Source organism: Orbicella franksi, chromosome 1, assembly GCF_964199315.1.
Source record: "Orbicella franksi chromosome 1, jaOrbFran1.1, whole genome shotgun sequence".
Lineage (NCBI taxonomy): Eukaryota > Metazoa > Cnidaria > Anthozoa > Scleractinia > Merulinidae > Orbicella > Orbicella franksi.
In genome coordinates, this window is record NC_138145.1 from 18,814,529 (window position 1) to 18,824,286 (window position 9,758).

General features: G+C 39.9%; 1 protein-coding gene across 1 annotated transcript; it reads left to right on the forward strand.

The window, feature by feature from the left end:
- Window positions 1-5,313: 5,313 nt before the first annotated feature.
- LOC145483778 (uncharacterized) lies at window positions 5,314-8,993 on the forward strand. The gene is made up of 3 exons (XM_081462354.1): window positions 5,314-5,371; window positions 7,101-7,376; window positions 8,779-8,993. Exons 1-3 carry the CDS (start codon window positions 5,314-5,316, stop codon window positions 8,991-8,993), a joined length of 549 nt encoding a protein of 182 aa, XP_081318480.1.
- Window positions 8,994-9,758: the final 765 nt, after the last annotated feature.

The window sequence follows — 9,758 nt, forward strand, 5'->3', positions numbered from 1 at the left end:
TTTGGAGCACCAAAAATGACCGCGAGAAACGGAGCGGGCTTTCCTGTTACCGGGTTCGTTGCAGTGCACCTCTAGTCCTGTCTGACACTTCTTCAGGTGGCCAAGGTCTCTGGTTCTGATTTCAACTCTTATTTTGTCCAGGATCGTTCCCCCGAAAACACCTACAAGAAGTAAAAAAGGAAAACAAAAGACCTTCATTTTTTTAAAATCTTATTTTAGTTCATTTTATTTTACCTTTTTGTGTTCCTCTGCAAATATGTTTTAACTGCTATATATAACAAATCCTTCCTTGATTTTAACCGTTTCAAGTTCTATTATTGAGACAAATAATCCTTCATCCGTTGCATCAGTTTCTTTCAGTCCTTCCTCTACACAAAAACGCTGCAGTTTTGTTGCAGCGAGCTTCTCCCACTCAGCTTTTAGACTGCAAGCCAAAACAAATCAAACGAAACTCCGATTTAGGCAGAACACTAATCTAAGCCTGCGTATCAGCAAAGAGAGTTGTGCTGAGTTTGAGTTGATATCGACAACGCTAGCCATAATAGTTGGATTATATTACGTTTAAGTCGTATAGTTACACGAGACAAAGCAACGTGAAGTGGTGAAACTAAAGAATCCAAGGGCCACATTAATATCCCTTTTTTTGAGTCCTGTTATTCAACATTAAACCAATGGTAGGGAACTACTTAAATACCATTTTTAACGTGTCCCAAATCTTAATACTAGGACTATGGAGAAGAAATTAAAGCTTGTTCCTAAATCCCCCGGGGTTGGTTGTTCTCAGTTATTAGTATACCTGGAATCAGAGAGTCCACGTCTTCGTTGACTTCCGGCACTTGTGAGCAGTCCACTGTCTTGAAGTAGAAGTACGTTTTTTGATAAACTGGTTTGTCACTTCCGGGTCCAGTCTCTCTTAATAACAATTTGGAGGTGATCTCCGGTTTGAAACCATGTTCCTCGAGAACAACCTTTCCAGGCATTCTCCCAAGTTGGCATCTGTGTACCGTGGAAAAAAAAAGACATCATTAGTCCCTGTTCTGCCTCTAACTGCCACAAAAATGATATCACTTTAAAAAACTGAATCTAATCAAGATAGACTGGGCTCAGTTCAATGTCTCTCCGTAAATATTATCGTGCCATTTGAGAGCAGCAGTCGAAGTGTCAACAAATTTGAAAGTTCAAAGTTTAGTAACTTTACACGATTATGTCATCAGTAATATCCAGGTCTTCAAACAGGAAAAAAAGGAACTATTTTCCATATATAAAAAGAAATTGTTTTGTTATGTTTGAAAAGCCCAATTCAACTGAGGCGATTGTCATTTAAAATGAAATACTACTGATAAATGTAATTATTGAGTTATTAAAAATTAAGATCTCTAAAACTGGGATGGGGCGGGAGTGTGGAGTGAGTGAGTGAATTGTAGTTGAAAGACGTAAAATCAAAAATGTTCGGTGTGTAGCCAGGCATGTTAAAAATTGGTAAAAAAGGAATTAAATGGTTGTCACTGGCCAAAAATATGGCTATCGGACGTTTCGGCCACTACTGTTGCCTTCTTCTTATATCATGGAAACAGCTAGTCTCCTCCGCAGCCGTTTTTTTGGGATGTCACGCAACGCTCACATCTGAACAACATTCCTTTCACGAAATTAGCCAATCACCGCTTCCGTTTCATTTTCAAGAACGTTTTCGCGCCAAATTCGCCCTTTGAAACTTGTCCAATCAGGGACTGTTTTTTATTTTTGTATCCCGTCGTGGGAGATGTCACAAATGAACATACAGATTTCCGGCTTTTGTTTAGGGACGCCGCAAAATACCGGCGACGCTTGAACGAGCTTTCTATGTAGCTGAAGACTCTTCAAAGTTCAAGTTAATTATTAGAAGCTTTCAACTCCAAAAATTACTGTCGAGAAGGAAAATGTTTATTTTAACTTAATAAAGGAACCAGGAAATCGAGTAGCTTCGCTCGATTTGCTGACAGCGAGTTCTGACTGCCGCTCTTTCCTCCTGATTACAATCTGTAGGAAGCGTTTAGCCCTCGATTGACGCTTACAATTTGACATTTCGAGAAAATATATATTATCTCATGAGCACATGAAGCACTTGCACTTAGGACTTTCACTTACATTTGTTTTCATCCGTCATGATCGTAGCCTGCGAACATCGCCTATTTTTGGCTACGTGCGGCGTGAAACAAAACCCAGAAATCCCTCGCGTTTTCGCACCGCAGACCTTTTCGCGCGAAAGCTCACGTCATTCACACTTTGCTATTATGTGATTGGTCTGTTCAACAAAGCGCAAACAAACCACAAACACAAAAGGAAAAGAATGTGGTTCGGATGTGAGCAGCCGCTTCCTGGGGAGCGTTGCGTGACATCCCAAAAACAAACAGCTGCGGAGGAGACTAGGAAACAACTGACCTGCGGCATTCCACAAAGAAAACAAAGCGACGAATATCACAAGAATGTTCACAGTCATCAAGAAAGGCTTGTGAAGATGGAAGCGTTATCTTGAAATTAACTTCTGGTGAATAAATGACGGTGATTCCTCCTCGATTTTGAGAAAAAGTTTCAATGTAGCCCGAGATTTATACAGTGTGTTTGTTGTGTGATAAGCCTCTAACTCGAGTTCCTTGTTGCTGGGGCTTTCACTTTACTTTAGTCAGATGTTTGTTTTGATTCAGATATAAGGAGGAAATAGTGGCCCGAGCTTCCTTTAATTATTAGGCACCTTTTACAAAGAGGCAATTGCTACGCATTAAATGTGATTCCGACTTCAGTAAGACAACGTTTCTCATCGTTATATTGGTCAGATCCATAAAACACTTTGCTAACTCGAATACTTTATTCCCCGGTTTATTCGAAGGGAAATAACATCCCAATTCTAAATGAGGCACGTTTAGCGGAAACGCATATCAGTGGCGAACCGTCCACCGGGTTATTTGTTTTCCTTCTTTGTTTTGAGGTCAAGTATACGTTACAGCAAACTGTATATTAATTCTTATTTTCGGCTTATTCCCAAGCAGACTTTATTTACTTTATGTTCCCTGTTCCTACGTAAAGTGTTTTAACTTAACTTGCCTTGAAGTAACTAAGCAGTAGTAAGATCACAAACAAATCTTGCTTGCGGACTGTTTTCTTGATTTCCTAATTTGTATGTTGTAAGGACACGGTCACCGTTTGTACAAATAACAAGCGACTATTGCGAATACTTAATAAAATCTTCTTCTCTAACAGAGCACAAGCTCGTTTAGACGAGCAACTGTGCAATAACGGAGGGTCGACAGTTATTTATGCAATAGCGCTGAATAATCACGTTCTACTTAGTTTCATCTTCTGGCTAGAGCGCGTTTTACAAAGTGAGGTGCAACAAAGGATGATGGAATTTTCAAGATCCTGATTCCATTGTCTGCTGTATGTCAGGTACATGTTATGTTCTGCAAATAGCTCCAAGTTTCCCGTAATTCTTAAGCACGTTTTACAAAAGTGTGTGTAAAGCTGGGTAATCGATTGATTTCTTGGTTGTCTAGTTTATCGCATGTGACTACATGCTACTGTTTCCTTAATTCTTGAGCACGTTTCTCACAAAGGGTTTCATTGTTTGCTGTATCACGTCCATGGCTCGCTTTTACTTGCCTCTTTACCTTGAGCACCTCCCTTTACCTTGCTTGTTTTATCTCTCCTCGTCGTCAGTTTCGACGAAATTTCGTATCTGATCTCTAAATCCTTACCTGCTGTTTTCAAAACTGATCCAGATTTGAAACTCAAGATGACATGTTAATAAAAGACTAACCGAGCACCGCCGAACAACCTTAAAATGGCAACTTTAATTTGGTTTTTAGGTTTAAAATGCTTAATGTAGATTAGTTTAGTTAGCCCTGTTTCACTTTCAACGACTTTTTTCCATTAGAGCGGGGACAAAGTTTTCACTTTATTTTCACTCACTCAGATGGCAACATGGGAGAATTTTTGCTTTCCCCATACAAAACATAGAACTCGCCCAACGGGTTAAGCTCTTTGCTTTCTCGTTAACTTGAAATCAATCCCAACTGAGGGAACCACCCTTTCCCCTCCCTCAACAGGCAATGATATTGTTGCTCCTACCTCACTTTGCAAAACGTGCTTTCGCCAGAAGTAGAAACTGACTAGATTTATTCTGATTATTCAGTGTAATTGCATGTATCCAATAACTAGCCGTCGACCCTCCTTTTATTGTACTTTTGCCAATAAAACGATCTTGCATGAAATTAAAAAAATACACGATTTTATTTGCAGTTGTACATACGGTGACCTTACATCATGCAATTTAGGGAATTAAAGCCCCATTTATATGGTCTCGGGTGCCCGAGACAACCCTTCCCCCGGTTTACCTTGGCTGAGGTAACTTTTAGCTATTTCTTTGCAAAATTCAATCAACCGTTTACATTAGGATCGCGATCCCGTCTCGGGGAGCGAGAGAACTCGGGCGCGCCTCGGCAGGTAGGGTAACCCTGGCAAGCGGGACAACTTTTCTTAATATAAACGCTTTGGCTCGGCTAACCGGGAGAACACTCGGCGTTGCGTGTGTCTCGTAATGCCTAGATTCACTGAATCTAGGCATTACGTGTACGTGAAATTCGTATCAAAGAAGTGAAAATTAACTCGGCAAAACCCACTATGATCGGAATGACCGAGGGAAACTCAAAGAGGGAGGGATATTTACACATTTGATTATTCAGTTAGGGTTATCAATAATCATGTAGGGTCAACTTTGACTCGACCTACAGGGTCTATGTTTTCACATACAAACGCTCGACAAAGTTGCCTCGGGGGGAGGGGGCCTAAAACACAGACCACCATCCTTTCTCGTACCCATGTTACACGTGCTTGAGAGTTAAAGGAAACATTTTAAAAGTTATTCGTGGTTTAGTATACCTAACCTAAAGAAAACAGGAAAGCCATATAAGAGATGATCATTCTTGATTGTTTTCCTTTTTAGCTCTATATAATAAAACGTGCTTAGGAATTAGCGATAGACTAAGCTGTAATGGCCAACCATGTTCAGTTGCCTCTTTGTAAAACGTGCCTAATAGTTAAAGGAAGTTCGGGCCACTATTTCCTCTTTAGATCAAAACAAACACCATAACTGCAACAAACATCTGACTAAAGTAAAGTGAAAGCCACAGCAACAAGGAACTCGAGTTAGAGGCCTATCACATTACAAAGACACTGTATAAATCTGGGGCTACATTGAAGCTTTTTCTCAAAATCGAGGAGAAATTACCAGAAGTCAATTAATTTGAAGACAAGCGCTTTCATCTTCACAAGCCTTTGATGATGACTTTGAACATTCTTGTGATATTCGTCGCCTTGTTGTCTTTGTGGAATGCAGCAGGTCAGTTGTTTCTCATGATATAAGTGATTTTTATCTTGAGTTTTTACTTCTTTCAACCACAATTTCATGGGTTTTTTTTTTAATTACACAACAATTAAATTTCTCATTTATAGTATTTCATTTTGCATGATGACCGGCTGAGGTGCAATGCTTTTTACACAGATGACTAAATCTTATTTGGATGTTTGGCAAATTGTTTGTTCTTCCTATTTGAAGGCCTGAAAATTATGGATTATTAACTACTTAATAACCAAGAGTGAGGTCGTTACGGGAAAATCTCAAACTGAGGCCTTGCCGTATTAATACGGTATCATATCATATCCGTATCAATACGGTAGGCCGAGGTTTGAGAGTTTCCCGTAACGACCAAACAGTCGAGGTTATTAAGTTGTTTATTATATGGCTCATGAATTAAAGAAAAGAATTACATCCGGCGATGCGCGCGTTTACCGATTCACTGATCGTCTCAAACCCAGGGCAAAACTACACAGTCAGTGAACTTCACCACTGTATTATGTATTCCGTCAAAAACACACATTTCTCTACGGGAAAAATGATTGTCACAGCCTCAAAAAGTTATTTTAGCATAGTGGTGCCACAACTTGCTGGGGAAGTTTTTACGACTTTTGTGGCGAAACGTCAACGCATATAGAAAAGACAGGAAGTGCTTCAAAATAGTCCAAACAAACAGTCTTTCGGTGAAAGAAAATTCTAATGGTCCCGAATGCACTGCTCAGAATAACTCGATCTTCGCATTCGCTTTCGACAACATATCTTCGCCTTCTTCATTCTGGGAGATTTATGGATGAACTTTTCAAGCCTTGTGAACGTCTAAAACTTCCTGTAGTTGTCAGAAGCACTGCTGCCGACAGAAACTGCCCGATTGTTTACATGTGATGATCCTAGCACAGGCAGACCACCCTATGTGTTCGTGGTTAATAGTTGGTTATAGAAACGAAGAGAATCTATGAGGGTTATGACTAAAGCTCTGAAAATTGCATATCTAAATTACATGTTGGTCTGTATATCCCAATAAAGTTAAATGAAACGTTAATTACGAGTGGTGTTTTTTCGCCTTCCTGGGCCGTCTGAAGGGTCTTTTTACGAAATTACTTTTGGTCGGTTACCGGTAAGACCAAGTGATAACCTGCGATCATACCCTCCCTCCCGCATATTCCAAAAAAAAGAAAAAAAAAAAAAAAACCGCCCGAGCGGGTTAGACAAGAGTGGGAGAAGGGGATTTTCCTATCTAGACCGGCATCTGAATCGGTAATATTTCGCAGTGAAAAAGTTGCAAACTAAAATGCAAATGGACTATTTTCTTCTAATAATATTCATTAATGGCGGTGCCAGACCTCGGTCGTTGTGTACAGACCTCACTGCGTTTGGTCTGTACTCACCATCTCCGTCAAGATTCTCCCATACAGACCGACTGAGCTCGGTTAATAAGAGCTAAATAATGACCGCTAAGATCTTGCTCTTAGCCAATCAGAGCGCGCGTTATATCGGCCACAAGCCAAAGTCATATAATAAACTCCTGTAAATTTTCAAAGCTGTTGAAACTTCGACTGCTGCAGATGGCAACATACTAATTAGCAGGGGGTTAAAGGGACTGAACTGAGCCAAGACCTTGATTTTACTCTGACGTGGCAAACTAGATCTTCTTTTACATTGTTATCATTTTTGTGCTAGTTAGATTCCATTTTCGTTTTTGTTTTCACGTACACAGATGCCAACGTGGGAGAAACTTTGGACATGAGGATTTATGATCGCGACTTTGAAGTGTCGGACAATCAGATGCGGGTCATGCTGGATAAGGCAGCTCTTGAGGAACATGGCTTCAAACTGGAGATCATCTCCAAATTAGTGAGAGAGCCCGAATCTGGAAGTGACAAACCAGTTTACCAGAAAACGTACTATTACTACAAGACAGTGGACTGTTCACAAGTGCCAGAAGTCAACGAAGAACTGGACTCTCTGATTCCAGGTAATTTCCAAATGCTCTGTGGGAACTAACCTGAATTTCTTGTTTTTAATCCCTTAGTCAGCATACAGTAGATTGCTTATGATTTGCGACAAAAAAAGAAAAAAAATAAATCCGCAAATTTCAGCTCAAGCGTGAATTGCTGGTTCTCAGTGTCACGCAATTCAAAATAGACCAAAATAAAAAACAAAACCGGTCAATAGATAAAGTCCAGAATCTGGGAAATGAAAGAAGGTAAATATGCAAAGACTCTCCCCAAAATTCTGTTCACAGGAATTTTTCTTATGCGAGGTATGCGGAGAAATTTTATATCCAAATTTACAGAGATTTGTATGGAGACGCCATACTGGTGCCCATCCGTATCGGCACCAACATGGCGGCCGGAAACCAACAGAAACATCTGTCACTGAGTTTTACTACAAAAGCGTGAATTTATCCCTCGAGAAACTCTAAAACATTAAAATAATATATTTTCTAAGACATTAACTGTTCAGATAGCCAAGTTCCCCGAAGTAAGTCACTTTTTTAACCATCATGACAGCTCTCTGGGTCGTCATGTAAATGCTGCGTCACGCAAAAGCTTAGAAATTCAAGCGTAGTGTATCACAAAACCAAGAACCCATTCGGAGCGAAAATTTGTATGAATATTAGTTTTCAGCTGCTCTTATACATCATTAAAGTAAAATCTCAGGAAGACCAATAGTTTTGTAGTTTGAATTTTAGTGACGTCATGTGAAAACCAGCTATAGAAAATGCTGTTTCAATACTTCCGGCGGAAAAATGGAGCTTCTTTTGGTTTGGTCGATTGATAAGAATGGATTTACGTAACTGGTTCCAGGCCGGATGACTCTAGTTAATTTATTTGACCCAGTGCAGTTTGTTTTTACTACGTAGCCTTCTAGATGAGGTTTATCTTCAAGCAACATCAAAAAATGAACTAGTAATTAAATGAAAAAGAGCAGGAGACGTCGCCTGGAATTAACCTGACCACCAGTAAAACACTTACCCTTTCGAACGGTTAATTTGAACTGAAATTCCTGAAAGATTTTTGTTGAATGATAAGCACGCATCTAGCTTTCTTCCGATGTAGTGAAGGGCTAAACCAATCAGGTGTGACTAATTCCATCCCGGGACTTCGATTTCCGAAGGCTCAATTTCCGCCTGCTCTCGATAGTCCGGTCTGCAGGGTCCTTTGCCTACTAGAGAAATAGAAATACTTCGGGCAAGCAAGGCCAAAATTGTCAAAATATCTTGACCAACATTATACGCACAGCTTTTAAAATAATACACCATGCTCTATAGTAGTTAGCACCCTATCTAGACATTTTTATTGGCTCGTCACGTAATCTTTCAAAAAAAGATACGCTGTCTGTGTATGAAGTCTGAGCAAAAATGAACAGGTCATGATTTTGTATCATTTCAGGTGTTTTAGGAAGCGTCATCCTCACCAAAATTAGGGGGGAAATCAAAACCAGAAACCTTGACCACCTGAAGAAGTGTCAGACAGGACTAGAGGTACATTTTAAGGAAGCTGAGGGTTGCTATGGGAACAACAAGGCCCGGGTTACACGCCGCACCAAGCGTGGGTGCAGCTGGTGCATTGGGTGTTCATCGACAAGAGTACTTATCGGCAACTGACAACTAAAAGCAAGGAGAAGTCCATATCGCTTTATAGAGTACAGTAACAGCAATTTTAGTTGGGAATACCCATTTCCATTTTTAGTTACATGTATGTCAAGGAAATCTTAGTTTGACTGATTACCAGTCGTTTAGCCCCTAATCAGTTAGCTCCCAACCAGAAGTCTATCAGCCCCCATTCATGCTTCACGAACGAGAGAATTAGACAGTATTTTCGACTTGTAGTTGGGGGCTTAACGGTCAGGAGTTAATCGACTTGGGGGCTAAACGACCGGTGACCATTTTGAATTGATCTGCAATAATGTCTGTAGAATGTCTGTAACTGTAGTCAAGGTTTAAATAAAAGATATCAACACATGTATTCATGTCTGGTTGAAGCATTCGTTGGGGCGAAACTCAGTTTTCTTCTGGAATCCTAAGGGCTCTAATATGTAATGTTTGAAAATTGCTCAACATTCTGTTCAGTTCCGGTTTTATTGTGGGAAACTGTCCCTTGGAAATGTGCAATGCCGTGTGAACAACTCTGGAGAGCAATATTTTTAAACAAATCTAAGATCTGCTAATTTTACACCTTCAGTACTAGAATAGTCACGAAAATATGCCATGCTAGAAGGGAATCTTTGCCGAGGTCATTACTTATATTTTGCTTAATAAATATTTTACTTGAAAGATCTAATTGCAATATTTTTGGGCTTACAGACACTGTAGCCTTATTCGCTAACGAAGCCCGATTTTTTCAGATTTAGGTTGTTCTTCCGGGCATGT

Excerpts from the sequence above, each read along its gene's own strand:
- LOC145483778 (XM_081462354.1), top strand. The coding sequence starts at position 5,314 with ATGACTTTGAACATTCTTGTGATATTCGTCGCCTTGTTGTCTTTGTGG. Across the intron at positions 5,372-7,100 it reads GTCTTTGTGGAATGCAGCAG|ATGCCAACGTGGGAGAAACT; the intron begins GTCAGTTGTTTC and ends TCACGTACACAG. Across the intron at positions 7,377-8,778 it reads AGGTAATTTCCAAATGCTCT|GTGTTTTAGGAAGCGTCATC; the intron begins GTGGGAACTAAC and ends GTATCATTTCAG.